Raw genomic sequence first — 25,023 nt, forward strand, 5'->3', positions numbered from 1 at the left:
AAGGATTATGGAAGCATTTCTAAAAGAAAAAATAGCTTTCCTCACCTTTGTCAAAATTTGATGCAGTTGGTTGGTTAGTTCTATTATTTGTTTTCACAACTGGGAGTTTGTGTGCAGATTGAAATCCTTTCAAGCCCTTCAACTTAAACATGAAAATACAAAAAAAGCTAATACAACTGAATTATTTAAAATCTTACAGTTAAATAACAACAAAATGTTTTAGTTATATCACAATAAATGGTTTTACTAGATATATATATATCTGCTGGTTTTTAAAGTAAATCACATTTACTGAAAAATGTATGATTATTTTGTTAGTTCTAAAAAAATGTAAATAAGATTAAATCCAATTTTTTTACATTTTAAAACCACACAGATGTAGAAATTTCATTCTTTCAGTGAAAATGCAAGAATTACCTCCTTTCAAATTATGCAAGAAAGAAAAATAATAAAAAAAAAAATCTGGTTGAAATCATTAGCCCTCTTATTTTAAAAAAGTGTGTTAAATCTGTGTGTTTCTAATCTAATGGCTTTTTGTTTTACCATGACTTAATGTATAAAATGGAAATAATAATAATTTGTTCACAAAAATAATAAAAGGGGTTAAAAAAAAGGGTAGAGAAACATAAAAAAAAAGATCACCTTGGATAGCACATGAAATCTTCCCACTTCCTGCAGACCAAACTGATTCTTAATCATCCTTTCTCACCATCTGCTCCTCTATCAGAGTCAAGGTTACACATTGCAGCTTGAAAAAATACTGCTGCAGGAGTGCAGCGATACATGACAGCGCACCTGGGCAAAAATGGGTGAGGTGGAGGAGGAGTAGGAAAGGGGGGAGTTACAAATCCCAGAATACACTCTGCATGCAACATGCATTACAGCACTTGGGGATATCACTTCCCTTGCTGCCTGAGATGTCCATCTATCAAGGTGATTTCCCGTGGCGGCCGGTCTTGGAAATACCTTTCCACAGGTCACCTTTACACTGGCACCAGCTCCCAAATGAATTAATTCTCTTTATTATTCATAGTTTTGATTAGCACGGTGTAGCAGGGGAGGGAGGTTTTATCTTCAAACTGACTTGGGGAATAGTTAAAGTTGGTACTTCTCTCCTTACTTCTTTGTTTCTGAGTCTGATGATAAATCTACATCTAGAATGCCCTGCAACACTCTTTACTTTTGAAGGTTGGAGGGAAATCAAACTGATTTACCTGATTTATTACAACTTTACAGGGAGTTTCTCAAAATAAAATTTTAAAATGCTGAATAATATGTTAATAGCATAGGCCACATTTTAGGCCTGCTGAGCTTACAGGTTTGAGCAGCCATAAATTGTTGAAATGTTAAAATGTGTTTGTCATTGTAAGGAGACAGTTGAAACTATCACACATTAGTCGGGCTCATGTGGTGATGCCGAATGACATTTAATTTCTTGCCTGTCCCTTATTATAATAATCACAAGGAAGATGTAAAACTGAGGGCCTTTACATTATGATTCTGTACTAAGGCTCAAGTCATGATTTTCTTTCTTTCGTTCGCTCACTTCCTTGCTGTAAAATGCAGAGCAGACAGGGACAGAAAAAGATAGATAGAGAGAGAGGGATAGAGGGAAGGAGGGAGGCTGTGAGTGGCATGCATGGACAGCCCCTCTGTCTCTCAAAGACACTGCAGCAGCTGCATGCACGCGATAAGAGTAACCATTCACAGCTAGCCCCCCCTTTTCCTCCTCCTACACACCAAGACACACACTAATATGCTCCCCTCCTCTTCCCCCTCCACCACACACACACACACACGCACTGACATTCATTTGCACATCAACCTCTCTGCAGGTCCTTCCACAGATGCAGCGATTTCAAGCTGCCTTTGACGCAAGTCAAAGGTCTTCCCTGCAAATCATTTAGTGTTTTTTTTTTTCTCTAAATTTTCTCTGACTTTAAAGTACAGCAAGGTTAAACATGGATGAGATGGAGAGGCGATGGGAAAAGAGGGGAATCGCCTTTCTTTTTTTATCGCTGACAGAAAGTAATCACGTAGCGCTCAGCAGGCAGCGACGCAAGGCTTGCTACAGCACTGCGAGTGACGCTCATCTAGCTTTCCACCACATCAACTGCTGAGTCTGACTTCACATTTCTTTATCCGGCACTCTCTGGTAATCTTGCAGACCACTGAGGATTGGTTAAATGCCCCAAAGTCTGCACCAAAACTGCAAGTTTCATTGTGTTCAAAGAATATTTAGGCTTGAATGTATCATCCATGTCATGTTGCCTTCTTTTACTAGACAGGAAGAGCAACTGTGTGTATAAATATGCCTTCAAACACACACCTGCCCAGCCTCTCAGCAGAAAAACAGAAATACATGCATCTCCTTTATCATAAAAACATATACATAACAACTCCTGCAAAATGATCTTTTTCTTTTCTCAATATGTAACATGGCTTAAGGTTATAGATGCTTGATAGTGACATGCATGCCAATCACTGTGATCCATTGATAACATCCAGCCTCAAATCTATACAGTCCACAGAATGTCTAAATGCCAATTAATTGGTGGCTCCTTCCGTGATTAGCTCATGTTGCACTTATAGCTAATCTGTATCTTGGCAGGTAGCCATGCATGACCTGGCTTCTATCCAGGTCTGGGAGCTGCGAAAGCAGCAGCCATGAGATAGCCCTGCACAGTGCTGAGCAGCCTGGAGAAGATGTGCCAAAACTGCAGTGGCACAAAGGAGACCTCACTGTTTATCAAAGATTAAGCGGTGTTTAGTGCCCCCCTCACCCAAAACCCTCCTCCTCTTGCCTGTGCTTAAATATACACATGCACACATACACTGGCACATACACTTTCAGCTCACACCCTAATTGTTCCCAGCCCCGAGAGTTTAATAAAGAACAAATTGCGGTTATTGGTGAGCAAACAGCACAGTACGGAGGTGGGAGTGTGATCATTGCAGCAGCAGCAGCTAAGTAAAGAGAGAGAAAGGGCATCACCCAATTTAATTAATATCTCTGTCAATCTTAGGCCGAGGCTGGAGGAGACTGTGTGGAGAGAGATGTAGTAAGAGCACATGGTATAATCTGATGCTGAGGTTTTACACTACTGGGCACATTTGACATATTTTTACATAATGATTCTTATATCACTATTTCCAACATAACTTCTTTTTGTGAACATTTTTTGTCACCATCTACAGTCATTACATGGGTCTATCTAGCTATCGATCTATCTGTTTATCCATCTATTTAGTCATGGAGCTCAGTGTTCTCCTGCTTTTCTTTTAGCCTTATAGCTTATCACACTGCGTGCATGCTGCCCAGCCCAAGTGTATCTACCCGTCATGTTCCCATAATTCTTTGTGTCAGCTGCAGCCAGATTCATGCACACAGGTATTGATTTTTTCCCAGTTTTTATTTTTTTTTTCTTTTCTTCAGCACAACCCTTTATTTATCTTGCTAAGCCCCTGCCACAGGGTGTGAGAGAGAACCAGCTTGCAGCTTGTGAGAGGACACAGTGAATTCAACATGAGACGCTTACCACATAACCTGGATTTATTTTCATTTATCTGTTATTTATCTGCCAGCACTGCCCTGCTGCAGAGTATAATCCTGCTGTGTGGGATGCATGTGTAGATATGTACGCGCGTGTGTGTGTGTGTGTGTGTGTGTGTGTGTGTGTGTTTGTTTGAGATGTCCGTCCATCCATCCATACAAACACTCCATTCTCCACAGGCCACCTGACCCATTTTTCTGTGTGAATAACAATACTCCAGCCAATCATGGGCAGACTGAATAACGAATGCTGGAAAAAGACTCTACATCCAGCCTGTCACACGTCAGAGTCCCAACCCTGCCTGTCGACAGAGAGAGAGAGGCAGGGATGAAAAGGGAAAAAAAATGAGTTAGTTATCCTCTCTCCTCTCGCTCTTCCCCCTCCTTCCTTCTCCTCCTTCTACAATTCGACCACACAGGGACCGCTAAAACCATTACCCACCCGCCCCAGCCCCCAGCTCAAGGTTGTGCTGCGCCAATGGCTGCGCATCCTACAGATTGTTCTGACAAAAAGGGCAAAACCGACAGCAAGCAAACTGCTTGGTTGCTATGAACAAAAGATGTCCCTGATTATATACTACCTGTAGGCTACAACACACAGCTTATGGCTGAAGATTGCCTCCCTTTCCATTCTTTAGATGGATGTTTACAGCAGCAACATTGACACAGGCATGTCACAATCCCTCTAAAAATACACTTCCAACTTTGATGCAGGAAGGGAAATAATTTAAGTGTATAACATTCTTGTTATTTTCATTTATGCAGCTATTATGCGGCTACATGAGTTATATGAGTGTGCCTAGAGTAGTGACGATGAGCTGAAAATGCAGAAGTCATCTTGGTTTAGCTTGCATCAACTGTGCAGGCCAAAGCTCAGATATTTGCATGGCTCCATACCAAGCTTTGTAGCAGCCTTGGAATGGAAGAGAAACAGTGGGTACTGTGGAAACACATGATAACATCCAATAGTCTTTTGATATTAGCTCTTGATATTTACTTCAAAAGCCCATTATACGCAGCCAAATAAACTGACATAATGCGACTCTTCTTACTCTTGGCAGTGCCATGCAAAAATAACTCCAACACACATGGCAAATGTAAACAAGCATAAAAGAACCTGTGGAACAACTTGGCCAGAACGAAAGTAGTAATCCATTGTATCCTGAAACGACTATCTCCTAATTTTACCAAAACCAACAGCACTGAATTACTATTATTACGAGAATAAGATCGTTTGCATTGTAGAACAAATCTGTAGATGTTTAAAATATGTTTACTGATGTACTAGTTCACATATGTGTGAATGAGACAGGGATAGTAACAGAGTGAAAAGAAGACTGAGTAAAGGAGGGGCAAAATAAAACAGAGGAGAGGTGAGGGAGGGCTAGGCAGAGCAAAGAGAATTTGTGGTGTGATGGCCGACGGCCCTTGTGCTTAGCTCGTGTGCTGAATGAAAAGAAGTCCCGTGAGTGTGTATACGTGTGTGTGTGTGTGTCTGCAGTAGTGCTGGGGGGTCGGCCCCCTCTCGGCCTTACTCGTGCTGAATGCAGAGCAGGCAGCATCAGGCCACGGCAAATGACTACAAGGCTTCCTCAGTGACTGCAGCACTGGCTGCACCTGGGGAATGGCCTTGCACAGCAAAACAACCGCAGCCATACACAGTCCATCCTGACAGCAACCCTACAGGTCCAGCAGGTATGGTCCAAAATCAAAGTGTAAGGTTTCAGGCTTTGTTTCGGGTTTGTTTAATGATGGTTATGGTGATTGTAAGTGCTATAGTACAGTAGTAGTACAATAGTAGTTGTATCGGTGACTCTTCTGTATTTTTTCGTAGGTCTGGGTGTGAGTGTGAGTGGTTGTTTGTCTCGTTCTGTCTGTTTGTGTTGGTCCTGTGATAGATCTGTCCAGGGTGTACCCCGCCCTTGCCCAATGTGAGCTGGGTTGGCTCCAGCATTTCTTGCAAGCTGGAAACGGATACAGTAAGCAGTAGAATATTATCACTTCAATGAACGGAAGTTGCCAGTACAACTATTGTCACTACCGCCACTGAAAAATCTATTGGGCAGGTTTGAAAAATAAATGTGTCAGTAGTGTTTTGTGGACATTATTTCTAAACTTATTTTTCTATACACAATTCTGTGCAAGTTTATCTTCCGTATGATTAATGCACTAAAAGTCAATCCCTAGAAAACAAACATAGGAACTCTCATCAAAGATAATTTCCTGGAGGTTGTTTCTCTCTTTAACAGGCCAAAAACCTAATTTAACTCATGAAATCAGCAGCCTGTTTCCCCTTAGATGACAGTAAACCTGTCACAATCAGACATTCTGATTGACTCCATTTCTAAACAATAAATGAAATTCTCTTAGTCTGAACAGTATGCTGCCTGATTACTTCCTCTAGTTTCTTTGATGCTCACAAAGATGTTTACAAGGAAATTACAGATGTACTCAAAGCATTTGGCAGTTCTGAATTTTATTTTCATATAACAAATATCTAGTAATTTAATTTATTCTATCGTCTAACAATTGGTTTTCCTGCGCTAAAATGGTGACCAAGAGGTCAGCCCAATCCTTAACTCCACACATGATTTGGTTTCTGCACAGAATACAACAACAAACAGTATCCATCTTCATTAACAGGTCATTTAGTTTAGCAATGTGTTTTTAATTGAGTATGAATGAGAAAAATGTATCATGCTCAGTGAAATAATTGAAATAGTTTCCAAAGCGAACCAACAGTTCAGAGTGGGTCTTGATAAATGCAAAGGAAAAGACATTTGAAACATTAACACATTAAAGAGTCTGGGTTTAAGAGTTAATAAGATTAAATGGATATTTTCTGCAGGGCTTCTGTTAAGAACGGAGTCCACCATAAAACCACAGCATCAGACAGTTATACTAACCTGTTATTTTTATTGGAAGTCCTGAGTAAATGCATTTTTCATCATTATTTCCCATTCTATTCTAATGGACACCAGCACTCTTTAAATGGTGCTTTGTTAGTCTACCCTCCAACAGCTCAAAAGAGTCTACGTCCAGTGAGACTTACTGAGGCCCTGTCTAACAGACACTCTGCAACATGCTACTTTCAAAACTGAAAAGCCACTTCAATTATTCATTTTTAAGACAGAAAAGCTATATTTTACCAAGTTTCTTTCTTTTTTTTTTTTTTTGTTTAAGCCGAAGTGTTGATATTATTTTTGCTTATTAAAAATTAAAATTTTATAGCTCGGGCATTGAGATGAAAGGTTGAGCAATCTTGCATTGAGCTGTCAGTTAGGAGTGCCTATAGACTTGTAGACAGGGGTACACACACACACACACGGACACAAAGTGCACTTAGAATGTGTGTACAAGAGGATGAGGGGAATGGACGGTGCGTCAGGACGATGCGAGCACTGAGACGTGAATAAAGACCATTTGCTCGTGGATTCATAGGCTTCCGTCATCCATTATTTAGCATGGAGAAGAGCAGTAGATTGGTGGCTGGATGATTTTTCTGACAGCATTTACATGGCTGACGGCTACAGATGTGATGATTTTATGGCTCAGGATAAACACTTTGCTTGGATAGTGAAGACATTTTTTTGTTTTTTTTGTTTTTTTTGTTTCAACCTGTACAAAAGCTGCAAATTGTTAATAGTTCAGCATTTTTTAACACTCACTGTCCTCCAAACTTCACTCCAAAACAGCTGAACAATTTGGTGATGAGTTCAAAAAGTCCACACTCCATCAGCAACATAATCCTTGTATGTCCCCATATACTAAGCTTCGGGCAAACCTATTTGTGGACAATTAAGAGATTGCTATAGATTTCAACATGGCTGATTTCACCTCAGTGGACAAATGTGAAACGTCAACAAAAAAAAAAAAAAAAAAGCAGTCACTGGCCAGCATTTGCCCTCCATCCAAAAGCAAAATGACATTAACTCTTGTCTATTGAGTTTGCTAAATGCCCCACATAAAGTGAATTTGCCCCCTAGGGCTGGGAAACAATCACGCAGGCGAGCGTTCCATTTAAGTGATCTGAATGATCGGAGTACTGCAGTGCTTCCTATCAGCCAGAGAAATGGGTCAATACACTGAGACTAAGTGACACGGCTGGCAGTCTGCGCTCTCATGGAAGACCAGGCAGAGCAAGAGGAGCGGGACCTCACTGTCATTGGGTCAGACAGAAGTAAATACACACATGCACGCACGCGCACACACACGGACACAAAATGAGCGGACCCAGCTAGCTGGTACAAGGTAGGACTTTTTGAGTTCCTGTCAGTTAACTCGGCCCACACATGCATGCACACACACACCTCTGGTATCACAACAACTTTCACATAACTATTAACACATGAATTTGTCATTTAGAGCTGATCAACTTCAACAAAGGCAATACTGCTGGCATTAACTAACATTCAATTTCATACCACAACTCATACTTCATACTAAAACTTGTATTTCACATCAATAGTACTGTGTGTAGGCTGCAGTTATTCTCAAAATTAAGCTGAAGATGGAGCTGCACTACATCTCTCTTTATGCGACTGCTTGCTGCATTTAGACTTTGTTACACCAACTTTTCACTAATTACATTGTGAACAAGGCAACAAACGTGATGTCACACTGACCATTTGGCTGAAGTTCTTAATGACAAGTAGACCAGTACCTATATGTTCTGTAGATATCTACATTTAAATCTTTCTCTGGTCTGTGAATATTATCATTACCTTTTATAACACTGTAACAACAGTGAAGCTCACGAAAAAGAACAAGAACAAATCAGCAAGATCATCATTAGCATCAAAATATTGATGCCAAATATCAAACTACTATCCCCATACTATCATTGTTAAGTTCTTACTATGGTTTAGAAATAAGCCATGACTTACTTTCAGCGTTGATTGACATTGTGTCTTTCTCCCAGGACACAACAGTGATGTAGGCCTCCACTGAGGCGGGGATAATGCACTTGAAGACCGCCACATTGCCTCTCATGGCTTTCTGGTCCTCCACTCGAACAGTGTAGGGCTCTCGTAGGACTGGGAGGAAGGCATAGAGATGTGTGTTATATGTGGCACTAGATAGGAAGCTGTTGATACTGAGTTAAGAAAATCTGCTACTCGTTATGGACCATGACTGTTGCATGAAGGAATTCATGAGCAGAGAAACTGACCAGCCTTAATGTGGACATCTTGGCTCCTGATTCTCCCTGAGAGATTCTCCGCTGTGCAATAGTAGGTGTTGTCATGGATAAGTTTGCTGAAGCTGGAAGGGGGGATGTGGAAGATCTGAAGGGTGCCATTGGGGTGCACATGGCGGATCCCTGGCACATCATAGATCTCCTCGCCTGTGGCCAGGTACCAGCGCAGTGAGACAGGGGGCACGCCTGCGGCGGGACAGGGCACCGATGTCCCTGTGGTGCTGGCAAACACTACCTCTTGCACAGATGCATTGACAAAATATAAGCTGGAACGTAGATCTTCACAGAAAACTGCCAGGAGAGAAATGAGATTGGAAATATAACTGTTAGAAAGGCAATTACATTATTTGAACAGGCAAACTGCTGCAGCCTCTATTAAACCCCACCACAACACACAGGAACAGTAATATTTGACAGAACCACACAATCCTGCATCTGTGTTTTGTGTCTGTGCTCACTGCAGTGGAGGACAGCTGCAGGAGTGGATCTTGTTGTCCGTGTAGAGACATTGCAGCAAAACTCTGGGAGATCAGCAGTGGTTGTGAAATAACAGCCAGCACCAGACCAACCGTGCCTACAAAACACGTAGCCACACACTAACTGAGCAGCTCTGAAGGGAGCAGAGCTCTCAGAAATCCAATGAGCTGTTGATGACAGTGTCTTCAGGGCTAATTCTCCAATTATAGAGGCATTTCTTGGAAAAGTAAACATATGGAAGAGACACTTAAGTAATGGCCCCAAGCGCAAAGAGTTTGTGTGTGACATCAAATTATAGGTGGAAGGATGATGAAGATTGTATCGCTGCTTTAAACCTTCTGTTATTAAATTCTTCCTCTGACACAGCCCAACAAGCAAATGTCCTCATGATGAAATAACTTATATCTGTGCTTAAAATCTACACTAAAAGCTTCCATTGCCTGCAAAATGTTTCACATAACCTAGAGACAGAGAAATCTGTCATTACAGTATCAATTATACTGCTGCAAACACTTGAGAATCTGTTTCTGTAATTACAATTTGGATATTGGAACAAAAAAAAAAAACGAAAAACAAAAACACTCTAACACTCTCTACAATCGATTTGTTATGTCTGTGGGAGGATGTGTTTCAATGTCATCTCAACAAATGAAGCAAGTCAGTGTAATGTGATGCACTTTCACTGTAGTCAGTTACTGGGCTAGATTAAAACTGACAATTCTTAGCTGTAATGGACAACCTACATGGTCGGCATGAAGCCAGCATATGTGTTATGGCTGGATCCCAAGCAAGAGTGAATGAGTGGTTAATACATCAACTGTCTCTTGCACATTTCACAGATTTAAGTTGCTGGAGAAAATAAATCGTCATAATGTGAGGCGTTGGTTTGTGGCGCATTTCCACAGATCTGTCCTTCGAGTAGAACCTTCAGAATAAACAAACCCATGACACCAAACTTTGAGTTAAATTATGAACAAAGGCCTCGTTTAAGTCAAAACTAAATGGCGCTGCTGTGCATGCACAGGTGAATAAAAGCTGAAGGAGGTAACTTTTACAGTTTTTATCTCCATAGCTTAGCAGAGCAGAAACTTGACCCTGAGAGCTCTCTTCTACACTTAAAGAGCGCACACAAATGGACAAAAATGCCAAAGATGAGGGAAACATCTTCACCTGTTTGGGCATGTGTATGTGCTCTGGAACCCAAGTGAATACAGATATACTGCAGGTTTCACATAAACAAACCAAAAAAAAAAAGAAAAACACAAAACACATGGACATTTGCCAGTAGCTTTTGTGGTTTGTGCTAGAGGTCACTAGCAGACTTGGACCATGATGTAATAAAGTGGAAATAGAGTGTATATATAGCTGCAATTTAATCATAATCCTATGATGTTTCTCCATTTGCTTGCATTTTCTTGAGGGTCAGTACAGTGACCTTTTTGGGCCACCATACTAACCGGCCCCATAGAATGAAGCAATTGGAGGAACAGCAATTTTAAAGAAGATTTTTGTGGAAATACAAAAAATTTTGTTGAGCTGGCCCTCAGTGTTTGTGTTGTGTGTGTACTGAATGAACAAAGTGGTGAGTGTTAAAATCTTAAATTTGAGAAGTAAACATTTGTTCAATTTAACTCAGTCACATTTGCAGGGGAAACTTAACAAAAACACAAATGTATAAATGATAATAACACAGAAATAGACAGTGACATGCGTGACAAAGATGCGCACTGTGGGCCTGTTTAGCTAAGTTGTGCATGCTGTATCTCTACAGTATGTGCTCTCTATTTAAGTGGGCTTCCCCCTCCTGTCGCCAGCCTGCCTGCCTGCCTGTGCGACAGCTGCCAATCCCCCCTCCCGGGAGACCAAACATTTTAGCGCTCCATAAATTCCTAATGAGCATGCTCAAATCGCCGGCCACTTCCACCCACTGGTCGTTCAACCTGTTGGGACAAACAAACATAGTGGTGTACACATGTTTCTGCACATTACTGGCGGCAGTCACTTCACACATGCAGCACTCAGAGGGCCAGGCCTGGAGGTGTTGAAAAAGCGAATGGTTGTAGTTGTCAACAGCGACAAGACTGTCATTTCTTATCCCAGAGCTGGGAAGAGGAGGCAGAGGAGCCATGACACAGTTCACTGCTGGGCCTGAAACCTGATCATTAATTAACTACAGACTGTTAAGGAGAGGAGGCAAACACTAGGGTGTCACATTACCAGTGTAAGGAGGAACCTGTGCACAGCGAAGACACCCAAAAACTAGATAAAGAAGAACAAGAATTTTCCTCAGGTTTGAGCGCTCAAGGTTATTTCATGTGCGGCATGTGTCAGAGAGAGCACGAAACTGGCGTTGCTGTTGATGTGTTCTGTCACGTCATGTTCATGCAGGGCCCGTGCATTAGCCTTGAGGCAAAAAGATACTGCTTTTCATACTGTGTATTATTGCATCAAAAAATAAAGCTGCACTTCTATGGAAGATATCCTAAAACCAAAATAAACTGTTCAGCGTTGCTCTTGAGCCATTATGATACACGGAAAACTTCTCTGGGGTTAATTTACAGCCATGTAATCACAATGACTAACAGCTTGTCAGTGCTTTTCTCACGTAGGAAAATCTGCCATCAAGATGGTCATAAAATCTCAGCATCTGTTATGACTGGCGGGGAGCTACTGTGACTGTGAATTATCAGTGGAGTAAATATTTCACCACAATTTAGTTAATTTGCCTCCTTAACAGAAATATTGGCTCTCATCATCTGAATGATTAATTCCCACATGCCAGAGTCACACAGACATTTCTGTTGTGACTCAGTGAAAGAGTCACATTGTCTGTACAGCACAGGCTTCTCCTCACTCTAACAAAATTCATTTTCATTTGATGCTGATGACATAGAATTTGTATGTAAAGCAAATAAATATGATATGCTATGAAATGATGATATATATATTTTCAAAACAATCTCCATGTTCTCTGGATAGTCCATGTATTTGATATCAATCTCACTGAAATGCAATTCGAAGATATAATACAGATGAAAATCTGACAGAGACTCCCGGTCATTTTGCAAGAACTTCAGAGACAAACAATTTCACAACTTCTTGTTTGCTGAAAACCTCAGACTTCAATATAAAATCAGGAGATGAAGTTAACTGTTGTATAACATCGTTCCAAATTGATTCTACACTCTGCAGCTGATCTGGTGAAAACTGATGACAAGTAATTTGTTTAAACATATGTTTAAACTCTCTAGATATCAGCGCTTTAGTTTAGATCGCGCCAAATCGTGCGTTCAGACTGTACAAACATTAAAAGGAAGTAAGAGTGTAATGATTGAGCCTGGTTATTAAGCAATTGTAGTACATAGTGTATGATGTATGATCCTCAGAAGTGTTAGAATGTTTGCAGCAAATTGTGCATACATCTGGTGATAACTGAATGTTTATTTTGCTGCCCAAAACTCTAGTACAGTGTTTTATAAAAGAAATTGGGAGCAATAATTTTATATAAAGAAGATGGCACATTTCACTCTAATCAGCCGTTGGGGACTCCGATGCAGGCGGTTAGACGGCTGCTGCAGCGGCTGACACTGTTTGAATGAGAACAAACATGGTCATGCAGCTGGTGGTATGAGTGCATGTGAAAGGCAACTGTGCCAAGATGAGAGGCTGCTTTAAAAATGCTTTTGTCTCAATCTCCTTTGCACCAACTCATAAAAAATTGACACCTCCACCACCTCCACCGCCACCACCTATTTCTGGGTGGCTGATTTGTTGAGATGAGGAAGCCTGATGGATACAAAACCCAACCAGATCCCAGAAGTTCACATAAATACAGTAGAAGTGCATTTATTTTTCAGCACAGAGCCCAGGAAAACAGTGAGGGTGGGGGTTGAGTGGGGAAGCAGGAAAGCTGAAAAAGCACTCAGACAGTGGCAAACAGACCACTATTAACAGAGATGTAACAAGAATGTAAAGTAAAGAGAGACGGATAGGAGAGGCCCCATGACAGAGGTCAAAGGTATGCTCGCTCTCGGTTTTATTTGTTCAGTTCTATTGCTTTCTTCAAATGTATACCTCTCTTTCTCTTGACCTCTTCACTCTCCTTTTCTCTCCCGTTTCACTCTGCTTCTGCTCTGCTTTGTCTGTTTGTATTCCTCTCTAGCCTTCATCTCTCCTTCATGCTTCTGTGATCCTGTCTCTCAAATTCAGACTTGCTCTACCTTTACACAGGGATACAGGTGCAGAAAAGAAAGAAAGAAAAAACAGAAAAGAGTATCACCCTGTACCCAGCTGTCTCACTAACTCTCCTTATCTGTATATTTCCTCCACAGGACCCTCCAAAAACTGAAAGCATTGGACCCTAAAATCAAAATGCTGTAAGAAATATGTAGAAAACAGCATTCAACACTCTGCTGTGTCCTGGTTTGAGAGTAAAAGGAGACTGTTAGCCCAAGGCATTCATTCAAAAACAAAACAAAACAAATAAATAAATAAAATCACCATATCACCAGGCTTGAAACGTTCATCCAATGATGCATCTCTATCAGGTTGATATAAAACATCTCAAGTGTTTATTCCCTCTGACAGTTATCTAATAAAGCACATATTACATAAACAGAATTTGTATTTTCAGTTGTAAAATAAGAGCCCAAGACAAATTGGTCCAATTTATCCAAATGCTTGCTTGCAAGCAGAGGAGACAGTATGTGGGTGGCTCTTGGCTGTCATCAAGTATTTGTGTGTAGCAGTGTTAAATAATAATCTCATTAACAGCTGTCATAAAATAGTAAGATGTAACACATGCATCGCAAAGATTTTCCAACTTCCCATTCTTGCAGAGGGACAAGGCACAAGTTTGAAGATACAGACCAGACTGAATCTTCAGATAAAATATTCATATGGACCATATCAATTGTTAGTCAGCCAGCCATCAGTCTGGTTGGCAGATAGAGGCTTCGGTCTGAAACACTTCTGTCCCCATCTCAGGGGACTTCAGTTTCTTCTTCTGTCTGGAGCTGCTTTTGGAAATGTTTCTAAATTTCACTTTTTGTAACAGCTTACTGAATAGACCTGAAAACTCCTTTTTTTCCTTTCTGTTATTTAAATTTTCCTCTGTGTCCAAACCCATAGTGCACACAGAGCCAGAAAGAAAAGGTCAGACTATAAAGATTTGTACAAACAGAATTATGAATACAAAAATGCTACAACTTGTATTATCCTATCTCAGTTTCTTTAAAGTGGCTTTGACATCACAATGATTATATTACGCTGACAGGGGACCGACCCACACACAAATGCTCTCACTAACTGATCGACATCAGTTCTCCATGAGCCAAAACCACAAAAAGGAAAAAGTGATATTCAATTATGAATCTCACTCATATATAATAGATGGACTCTATATTTCCTGTGTTTTCTGTCTTTGAATGGCTCGGAAGAAGGGCAGAAAGTGTGTGTGTGTGTGTGGGGGGGGGGGGGGGGGGGGGGGGCAGGACCCTTCTTTTTGCTGTGTGAAAGAATGCTCAGTACAATCCCACATGTCAGCACCTATTGGTGGCAGCACCCGTTGATGCCTCTAATCGTGGATTGCAGGTGACTCCTAATGCAGTCCTCCTATTGTGGACTCTGCATTTAGAGCTCAAGGGCAACAGACATGTTCCGGTCAAGGAGAGGGCACATGGGTGTGTCAGAGTGAAGTGGGGGGCTGAGTGTGAATGTCTGGCTGTCCACAAACACAGCGGCTTGGTCCACAGGCAAGACAGCAGCACAGAGGAGAGAACGCAGCCGGTGATGCTGGTTGGTCAGTATATTATGCGTAGGTTTGTTTCAACTGCCATAAAACTGGACATCCAGTCACTGGTTAGGCTGATAATCAGTTTCTATCTATAAGGTTGAATATACACCAGTTGCAATGATTCTCAAAGACATACCTTTTTACAAACCAATAAAACAACAATGGTTTTATGCTCCCTGAGATGTGTCTTTAGTCCCGTGAACCTCCACTCCGACAATGTCCATCAGTGGTTGCTTCCAAATCACCCAAGCAATTTATTTAAGTAAATGTCTGATCAATACAGGTCCCACTAACTACAGCATAAATAGGCCTGTGCATTAGCCTGTGCATTATCCCACTGATGTGTCAGGGGCTTTTTTCTCAGTCTGTGTTTACTTCAACCAAACACCATTAATCAACCTTAGCTGAATGTGCTTTTTGGGAGAGTGTGAGTGTGTGTGTGTGTGGGGGGGGGGCGGGGGGTGGCTCTCATGTTTTCTTGTCCAAATAAGAAAAATAATAATAAAAAAAAGCAATTGATGCTTTATTTTATTCCATTGACTGGTTAGTTTTCTGTACCAGCATCCTAATATTTAGCCTCTCTTCTGTGATATTAACACACTGAATTAATTGCTAAAACATGTCTTCCCTGCCCATAGCCATTAATGTATTTAAACATCAGAGGCCAATTGGCTTTCAGCCACATTTTGTGGCCCTCACCAGGTCAGAGATCTCTGTGGTGATTCAATGGGCACCAGGGCATCTAGACATTAGGACAGCTCCACTGGGGCAAACAAGCACTGAGCTACACTGACAGCTCATGGCAGACGATGCAGGTAATTAAAGCAGAGCTCTGCAGAGACCGCCTGGGGATGGGAGAGTGGGAGCTGGGGGAGGGATAGAGAGAGGTGGAGGACAGGATGGCCTCATGATGACAGTGAGTAAGCATCCAACCCCCCTCCCTCCCCCACCCACCCTAACCCCACCCTGCTGAAACCTCACCCCCATCCTCTCCTGTCCTTGGGGCTTACACAATAAATGGTAAAAAGAATTCCCGCTCGGGGCCAAGCTGCACAGATCGGAGAGCAGGGTCCCCTCACTCTCCCAAATCATCGGCTCCCAATTTGCCCTCATGAATAATGTTGAGCAGTGCCGCTATGTAAAACCAATGATACCCTGCTCTGATGTTAACTCTCTGGAGGGCGAGAGGCGACTCACTGTTGAGTGGGTTAGTTGATGCATGTGAATGCTCATTTACATGAGCACCAACAGGAGAGGAGGGAGTTCCCACCTACTGGGTGCTTTGAAGACCTTAATCACTGACATCACCAAGGTGGAAATGGACAAATTGTCTAAATTGACTGAGATAGGGACAGAGAGAGAGAGAGAGAGAGAGACAGAGAGGAAGGGAGACTGTAAGACAGAGAAAGTGGGATGAAATGGTGATGGCTAAAAGTGGAGTTGCTCTTTTGAGAAAGATGATGTGTAGGTGCTGTTTCTAAAGCTAATATACAAAAGCAGATCAAGAAAAAGAGGAGATAGAGGTAAACCCAAACATACAAGATATTCACAATGCTCCATTAACCTTCACAATCCAGCAGCTTCTAACACTGTTTCTTTTGAATATCAAAGTGCGAATCAGAGCTTGATATAGATGCCTGTTGCTTCAGAGCTTTACAGGTTAGCTCACATGCTGCTTGATGCCAAGCACATCCCATATAGTAGGTATCCATGATGCATTATAGTGAACGAGATTTTGAAATTACTCTAAACTGAAGTGAATGAGTAACTGTAGAAGAAGAGAGTAGAGAATAGTCTCACCAAGTATCTATGACTGTTTGTACACATGTGAATCTTAATGGAATAGACTGACATTGTGGGTAGCACCTTTACTCACTTGCATTCTTGCTGCAACTCAAATAAAGAGAATGATATTGCCTTAAAAATTGTACAATAAACATGAAGGTAGAGTCAACAGCAATTTGGCTTATTTAAGCACAACCACAAAACTTACCAGCACCTCAGAAGCTCACTTATTAATTGTGAAACAGACAAGATGTGTATTACTTGTGTTATGCGTGGGGCTGTTTCTCCTGGACACAGTGGACACAGAAAACAAACTTCCTGAACTCTTTCCGGATGCCTCATGGTGATAAGACCACATTTTGTGCGAATTACTACATGAGGTGTATCATGTTGTGCTTTGAGAAGTAAACTCCACTCTCCAAAAGAACTCGGTTAGCTGTGCCATTTGCAGTCTCCGTGCCACACCAGCCAGCAGCACCCGAGTTTGACTTAATATTTTAAAAGAAATTATGAGTTGTATCAATATATTTATTTGACTCTCAGACAAAAAGGGAAGACATTTGTTGATTTAAAATATCTAACTTGTGGTCACTTCTCCCATTAAAACAACCAGAAGTTCTATTCATGAGGCCTGCCGGATTAACTGTCTTGCCAATCAGTGTTGTGAAGTCTTTCCTGGTGGTGCAGAGATTTGGCGCTCTGGTCTTCATTCAACAAAGTGCTGGAATATATTTTCAGTGAGATGGTATTTGGTTAGAGCTGTTAGTTATTGACTTTCTTGTCTGAACCGTTCTATGGTACTTGACTATAATTTGCATCTAATGTATTGTAGCACTGTATACACTGTACATGCTTTTAAAGACGGGAAGAGTGGCAATATTTCTATTTCCATTTCAGTAAAATTCCACCCAACTCTGCTTGCTGTACTGTCAAGTGCAACTGTGACTGAGCTCACAGACGACAGAAAGACAGAGAGTGCGAGAGAGAGAGAGAGATGGTGAGAGAGAAAACAGAGAGTGAGGAGGTGTATCTCAGGTGAGTTCAGAGGAAGAACATTAAATCCAGCAGGGGAGGATGAACGGAGAGATTAGCTGAAGGAGGAAGGCTTACAGCCTGGAGATCATCTTCATACAGAATTGCACGACTATGCAGCACAGCATGGGAGCCTATAGCCAACATGAACTCATCATATCATATCTACCTGTATACACGGTGGACTTTTACTTTGTTTTTTCAATAGAGAAGACAAGTGACAGGAAAGTCTGTAAAGCATTTAACAACTGACCTGTTTTTTTAAAGACACACACAGATAAATATATAAACGATGACTAAGACGCTGACTTGAATGACAGAGCTTAGATGCAACGTGGGTAGTGAGTAGACCACAGGAAAAGAATAATGGGAATGGAAAATGTTTACTCAAGTTCAGGCGGCACTGATGCGTTCAGCACGTTGCGCGTTCGCTGTGACTTGTTTTCTGGCGAAAATAGTCCATTTACCACACAGTGAATATGTGTCTGCCACATGACCATTTTGCCACACAAACAATTTTAGACCATTTTCCTTGAATCAAAGAAAAGTGACCGATAGGTGTGTCTGAACTATTAGGCTTGCTGCATATGCAACCACCTACTACAATGTGTGTGGGATATCAACGCCCATATCTAAAACATGTTTCCTTTGGTTCCATTTGAGGTTATGATCCACTAGTCCATAATAAGATGTTATATGAGTTTATAAAGGGCAATTTGAATGAAACTGTGCTTTTCAAGAAAACTAAACCCTTTCTGAAGGATTGGAAGTATTGTAGAAAATGTATTTATTACTCTGCAGTATTCTACATTCAGTACCGAAATCTTAATCATGCAAGCATTAACAGAGAGGTACAAATTAAGTAGTACTTATTTTGTATGCACGAGTGCAGGTGTTGCCTTTAACAGTAGCATACATTACTGTGTCCATTAGGTGTACTCTTTTACTCATGGGCTTGTATGGATTTGTAAAATGTATTACTTATTTAGAATCAGGGCCAAAGCGATTACTCTGAAAATTCAAATAATTTGAGTACAAGAAATGATCAAGACAACATGCTCTGTTTGTGTTCACACAGATGGAGTTTTCCGATAGACAAGGTTTCTGAATTCAGGGGCATGATTTTAGATAAGACATTACTAAAGAAGAAGAGACAGAAACTGTTAAAGCTGTGGGACTATTTCAAAAAAACAAGAACATCCTGCAGTGGAGCCACTATAAAATGGACCTTATAAGCCCTAGACGTGTTCACTGAAGCAGTTAAGTAATCAAGTTCACAGAGCAGAGCCTACACAAGGTAATGCAACGTAATGCAACTTAAATATGATAATATGATGTGATTGCAAAGATGTATAAGAGTGAGACTGTGCTGTAATTGTAATGACTAACTAAGAACATGAGTTGATATCAATGGCTATTATGAAGATCCTTACTTAGCTCAAAGAACCAAAATTAAATACTGCTGTCTTTTATTATTTTTATTCATTTGTTTCAGACATAACTGAATTTAAACGCAATGAAAGTTTTAAAAGGGATTTTCTGAGAATAAAACTATTTTAGAGACATGCTTTTTTCTTAATTTTTACAATTGCTGTTTTAATAAAGAAAAGGAAATAACTCGATTACACGATGAAATAATCGATAGAATACTCAAGTGCAAAAATAATACACAGCTGAAGCCCAGTTAGAACATGTATATTATTACTATATCTATATTTTTACAACATTATTATGATGTTTAAAATCTAAAAATTAAAATGATTCAATGATTTAGGATAATAATGTAATATTTCACTGGTGTTAAAATGCATCAGCAAAATATGTTTCCACCTAATGACTTTACAAAATAAAGGAAAGATGGTTTTCTGTCTTTGACTCTTTTACAACCAGAACAAATTCTGGTTTCTTTGCTGTGTTGTTGCGTTATCTGGAGGTGGTAAAAGTGAAAGCCATTTGCAGGAGACAAACAAAGAGGCGGTTGACAACGGAGGGCAAATCAAAGTCCTGGGGTAAAATGAGATTGTGGGTCAGATGACTAGACATTGCTGCCTTTCCACTCACAGCCATCCTCAGCCTCAGAAAAATATCAGCCCCCTCTCCACCTCACCCCCAAACACTCTCCCTTCATCCCTGCCTCCAGTCCCTCAACAGCCCTCCATTTGCCTCAAAGCCACAAGTGTTTCATCTTCAGTAACGCCACCGCAGGAGAGAGTCCTCCCTTACTGCTACACAAACACAGCAAACTGAGCTATGCAGATTTGTGTGCACGTCCGCTCATCTTTACGTTTTTGTGCGTTCAACGTGAGTTCAGCTCTTCAGTTAAGCTTTAATCGGAAGCCCAACAAAAGTGAACTCAGAGAACAGCCATCGTAAAAAATACACACGCTAATAAAGAAGCACTGTATCCCATCGGGGGTACAACACAGGACCTGCTCATTTAGTCCTACAGGAAGGTGTGCACACAGCTTGATTATAAATCACCCTGATGGATACAGAGTCAATTGAAAGTAACCGACACAGGCAATGGCTGGAAAAATGGCAGCTATCTGCATTAGAGCTACACTCAATCTGCACACAGACAAGAGGCATCCTTTATTAATCATCATGTTTTCTGTGCTTACCAGACAACGTTACATCACAAGCAGCATTTCATTTATGTTCATAACAACTTCAATGTAGCTTTACATACATCTCTCTCTGTCCTGTGCGTGGATCGTGTGCTTTAGACTGCCTGCCTGGTGACAAGGGGGCTCCGCAAACATTGCCAGGCAGCAAAATACACATCAATGTATTCTGAGCGTTTACTGCCCGGGATTAATCAAATTATAATTTAATCATCTGATCAAACAGCAATTAGCATAATCACTTCTGGGAAAGGCCTGATAGAGTGGAGAGTGGAGCAGAATAGAGCTGGGGGCTAGCAACACTTTAATGGAACATTTGCCAGAATGTTTGAAAATGTAACACATTTGGAGCTACAGGAACAGAGCGGGATTTTGAATGCTAATCAGTACGGTTTGGTTGTGCCTAATGAATACTTCCAGTATTCAGCCAAAGGCAGAGAAGTTGCCAGTGAGGTCCTGATTGGATTTTCTTCCCGTTGATAACGTCATTCACAATTTGTTTGTCACATTTATTCACAGTTCAACAACAATGACTCGATGACCTCTCATGACTTCATGACTGTCATGATCTCATTTAAATTCGGTGACAATACAAAGATTTAATATCATGTGCTTAGCTTTTGGTATTATTTGACATTCATGTATATTTTTTCTTATTTTTATTTAATTTTTTCAGTTCCAATTATTTTTATTCAGCTTGAGGGCACATCTTGCCCCTATAGCATTATGTTAAAGAAATTTCAACCTGTCTGTGAATAATACCCTCCAATGCTTTTGTTATGAAGATAGTGGCACAGGGCATGACCACAGCAGAGTCTCCTATTCAAAATGTTCTGTGCTTCATTAACTGGACTGTCAGTGCTGCACCTGAGGCTGTTTATCCTTGTTAAGCATCCACAGAATTCAAGTTTTTTGTTGATGTAATGCTTCTGTAAATAGATCAGTTTACCAGTCTCCTGCTTTGTTGACAGATGACATAGATAACAAAGTAGCTGGCGACGTCATATCTTAGAGCATTTTATGTGCTTTAACTGTTTTAAACCATGTAAAAGCGCTTACAGGGTTAGGATTGATAATTTAACATGGTTTAATAACATTTAATGTGAAAAAGATGGGATGCACATGTATATATATATATATATATATATATATATATATCACCTCATCATACATGTTCACAGGATTGGTCATTATTTCACTGCAGCTCCAAAGCAGAAATACTCTGGATGGCAGTGATTGATTATTTCCGTCACAATATATCTTGTATTATCTAAAAAAAACCACACAGGAATATGTTAACGTTAAATGCAATGTTTTGGATGTAGCACATCTCACTGTGCAGTGAAGTCTTACCTAACTTAGGTAAGGCTTATCTGTGAATGGGCTGCAAAGAGCATAAATAGGTGGGTTGCACCATGAGTCATTTACGAGATATAACATCAGTGGAATGAACTATGTGCTGTTTCAGCCTCTTGAAGATTGAAGTATTGTGTATAAGTATTGGCTCTCAGAGGAATTTTAGAAACTAAACGTTGTACACTAATCATTACTCTTAAAGAAATAATTTACGTACTGTGTTTTTATTGTTTATATATTTATTGCTCTGATTGGTTGTTTAAATCTTCCATATTTATGTTTTTAAATATATGGTGAGGAGAAGCTCATGTCAGATATTTCTTCAGCACTGTGTTACAGTAAAGTCAGTAAAATTGACCCAGTCTGTTCTACTCTTTTACATAAACCATATTAAATGTATGATCATGAAGCTAGTTTATCTGTGCATGCACACAATTATCTACATCCAACAAGAACATGAAGAAGCCACGCCTGGCAGAGTCTCTATGGGGGATATTTGGCAGTGATTCCATCACCTCAGTAACCAACCACCTCTCCCAAGAGAGACATATTCCTATATAATGACACCACAGCATTTTTCTTTGGGAAAACGTAATCGGTGAATGAGCCTGAACATATGAAAACTGTGAACTGGGGATGTATTTCGCAACATTTGCAAATTCACCAACCTTAAAATAATGTGGGAAGACAACAATTGCCATCTTACAGTTTAACAGTAAACAGCAACCCTTGTGTCAGGTGTCACATCAACCAGTGTGGTTGCCCATTTTCCTATTAAAACACTTATGTAAAAAGTCAAAGTATGTAATGTTTCCATTAGCTCATCATTCCTCCTGCATTTTGTCCTCATAGGTTCATACCTGACAGCATAAAAATACACCCCTGCACTGACCACAACAGCAGCAGGCAAAAGGCTCATTCTGCTGTGGAGCAGTTGGAGTGGTTCACCAACTATGACTGCCGGTAACCAACAGTTTTTTAAGTTTCTCAACATTAGAAATAGTCATCTTATACATCTTTATAAGTCTGCTTATCATCCCATAAAAACCTTTCAATAAAATGCCTCTGGTTACTTTAGGAAAACAACAACTTCAGGTCAGGCCTTGATCCTCACCTGGCTTAAATGTTGCTGTATTTGCAAGGCCTTAGCATTAACCTACTGGCCTATTTTATAATGAAGGCCTGCAGACACAAATAACACAACTAATTGTGATCTTGTTAAATCACTGTAAAAGTCAACAGATTATAAAAACTATGGTCTACCACCTCTGCCGCCTACTATCATATATTCCTGCAAAGCCATTTTGAAAGAAATAAATTTAACAGAAAGATTTCAAGTTTTAAATTTTAGTTAGATTTTTTTTTTTTTATGTTTACCTGAAACATAAAATGTAAAGGAACTCTCTGCTCTGGATTTAAATACACAAACAACAAACGGTGTGATTGTGTCACCGTGTGAGGTGGCAGATGTATATGATTGCCAGATGTAGATAAACATCTGGAACAACGCTTGTCTTACAAACATTCACAAGTTCGTGAACCATTTGCAATATGTCCCTGTATCCAACGACTTTTCCACCGCACTACCCGACCTTATTAATTTAAACTTTAGATTTTGCTGAAGTTTAGTAAATCATCACACTGATCACGTCAGTAGCATCAGTGTTCATAACTACCAAAGGCATAGTTTTAACACTATTTATCCAGAGCTGAAGCTTCCATTACTTATATCAATAAAAGTAATACACAAGGCTGACCTATCACAAAATAACAAGTGTTGTCTTTTTCCTATGGAATGCACAGTAAGGACTGTTGTATGAAATATGGGCTCGTGTCTAAAATGGGCTTTCTGCATGGAAAACCAGGCTCATTTGATATCCTTCCATGAACCTTACATACCACATAACACAAGCTGACTCTGAGTGTCCCTCTTCCCCCTCGCTTCCTCCTCTTTTTCTGCCTCACTACACACTATCATCTCCTTAAGCATTCTGGTCTGGGTTAAATGAAACCTTTAACAGTTCAATGTGCATCCATTAACATATGCTTGAGTCTACTCTTATCTGAACAGCCAAGCTTGGGCGTGAGCACACACAGTGGAGCGACGCAAAAACTTGACCTGATGGCACCGGCAAATCCTGGAGTGATTAGTGAGTCCACCAAAACAGCATGTCAGTAATGACTTCTGATATTAACCCTTAGCCATAATTAAAATGAAATAACAAATAAAAGAAATTCTTCCTGAATCTGAATTGTGCTTTTTAATTGGCCGAAAATATAAAGTCAGATATGAATTAAAGCGATGACCTAAACTCAAATGTAAATGAATGAGAAAGTGTTACTAACAGGAAAAGGCATTAGTATACAATCATGTTACACTGTCATGGTTCCAATAAACACTATACTGTACTCAATTATGGCAGACATAATTAACTTGACTTATAATGTAAAAAATGGGGGCTAAATGAATGAATATTTCACCTCTGTCAAAACTCATGTTGTATGAATACACTGCACAACCAGCACCATAACACAACAAGGTAACAGTAACAAGAATCAAAAGAAGCACATCCCCAAAGGCCTAAATTGTGCTGATATTAATTTGCAACTGAAGAGCTGAACTCAATTGTTGTTGGCTGATGTGTGTTGCTGTGACTCTGTCAACCCATCGTGGCTCTATGTGAAGTGACAGTTGTATACTAAAAGACACTAGTTGGCACAGGCCTAGTTTCCCACTGGCCTTAATGTGACCTCTAAGCACTGCTGTTTTGACTGGTGATTATTGGCCAAAACAATGTAGTGACAGCAAACTGGGTTTACAGTCATTAAATTGAAAACCTCCTCTGGACAAGAAGACAAGTACTCCCTTTTAGCACCAAGGATGATGAAAAAGATAGTGGTTTGTGGGTATAAATGCAATGCAGTGTCTTGATGAAATGTCTATGAGGTTGGAGAAAAAAGAGTCTCGAGACAATTTAGTATAGCAACACAGACTATAAACTACACTACTAATCCGTTTGGCTCAATCCATTCTGAGGGAAACATGAGATTTCAACCAAATTTTGAGATATGCTCAGGGCAAACGTTCTGAAGCTTGTAAGAAAAATGCATTTAAAACTTTTCTTTTTTTCTTTTACACTGAAAGAAGTAGGAGTCCTGTCTGGGCAACACCGGCGTGTAATGCAGGCTGACATGGCTACAGTTG

General features: G+C 40.3%; 1 protein-coding gene across 1 annotated transcript in view; it reads right to left on the reverse strand.

The window, feature by feature from the left end:
- Positions 1-25,023, reverse strand: part of LOC115054588 (Down syndrome cell adhesion molecule homolog) — a 79,137-nt gene that overhangs the window by 50,905 nt on the left and 3,209 nt on the right. Inside the window, exons 2-3 of the mRNA XM_029519858.1 lie at positions 8,724-9,041; positions 8,440-8,589 (exon numbers count right to left, since the gene is read on the reverse strand). Coding sequence (XP_029375718.1) covers positions 8,440-8,589; positions 8,724-9,041 — 468 coding nt within the window. The remainder of the gene's footprint in view (positions 1-8,439; positions 8,590-8,723; positions 9,042-25,023) is intronic.

Source organism: Echeneis naucrates, chromosome 14 (genome assembly GCF_900963305.1).
Source record: "Echeneis naucrates chromosome 14, fEcheNa1.1, whole genome shotgun sequence".
Taxonomy (NCBI): Eukaryota; Metazoa; Chordata; class Actinopteri; order Carangiformes; family Echeneidae; genus Echeneis; species Echeneis naucrates.